This window comes from Monoraphidium neglectum (assembly GCF_000611645.1).
Source record: "Monoraphidium neglectum strain SAG 48.87 unplaced genomic scaffold scaffold03526, whole genome shotgun sequence".
In the NCBI taxonomy this organism is placed as follows: domain Eukaryota; kingdom Viridiplantae; phylum Chlorophyta; class Chlorophyceae; order Sphaeropleales; family Selenastraceae; genus Monoraphidium; species Monoraphidium neglectum.
The window spans coordinates 2189-3043 of record NW_014010103.1 but is presented as its reverse complement, the minus strand read 5'-3'; the positions used below and the strand labels follow the sequence as shown (position 1 = coordinate 3043).

Below are 855 nucleotides of genomic sequence, written 5' to 3'. Positions count from 1 at the left end.
AACCGGAAGAACTCCACCATTACGTTTGCCCACAACCAGGTGGGAGCGAACCGATGTGTACCATTTGAACGATCAGCTGACAGCCCACCACACAGGTGCGCCCCTTTGTGGGTCGACTTGGCACTGGCACGCATCATGCAGACGCCCACACGTGCGCACGACTGCGCCGGCGTCCGCGGGCTGCAGGGGTGCACGATTTGGTGGCCGGAGGGCAGGCTTCCCGGTGGAGACTGACGGGCACAATCGAAAGGTTTGAGCAGCCTTCAACCGCATGCAACCCCTCAACAGTGTGGCATCCCAGGTTCCGCCACAAACCTAGCACCGATTGTGCGTCCGCCCACCCGTAACATGGCAGACCCCCTGCACCCCACCTGGATCGGCGCGGGGTTCGACCCCAAGCTGGTGCTGCCCTCTGAGGGGGCCGCCTTCCGGGAAGCTGCTTCGTCCATCATCCACGACATGGACCAGTACTGTGAGCGTTTCTTTGCTGTATGTGGAGGGGCCCTGCATTTCCCCTCCCGCCGTCCTGTATGAAGATGCCCCTGCGACCGCCTTGCTTCGCCTGGCACGTTCCTGCAGTGGCGGCAAAAAAGTCTAACGCGGGAAAGGGTGAAGGCAGGGGCGCAAACACCTACCAGCCGCCGCACCTGATCTCTCCCCTTATCACCTGGCATAGTGTCTGTTTGCTAGGTTGTCGTTGTCACAGGCACGCGCACGCGCGCACACACACACACACACACACACACACACACACACCTCTCATCGTGCAGGCCCCTGGCTGATTAAGGACCCCAGGCTCTGCTTCATTGGCAGGTGAGCGGGCGGGCTGGCTGCAGTATCCCCCCCCCCCCCCCC

The 855-nt window shown here is 62.2% G+C and overlaps 1 protein-coding gene across 1 annotated transcript in view; it reads left to right on the top strand.

The window, feature by feature from the left end:
- Nucleotides 1-348: 348 nt before the first annotated feature.
- MNEG_12935 (hypothetical protein) overlaps nucleotides 349-855 on the top strand; it is a gene marked incomplete at both ends in the record, with an annotated part of 2651 nt that continues 2144 nt past the window's right edge. The window contains 2 exons of the mRNA XM_014038593.1: nucleotides 349-472; nucleotides 771-813. Of these exons, the coding sequence (XP_013894047.1) occupies nucleotides 349-472; nucleotides 771-813 (167 nt within the window). The remainder of the gene's footprint in view (nucleotides 473-770; nucleotides 814-855) is intronic.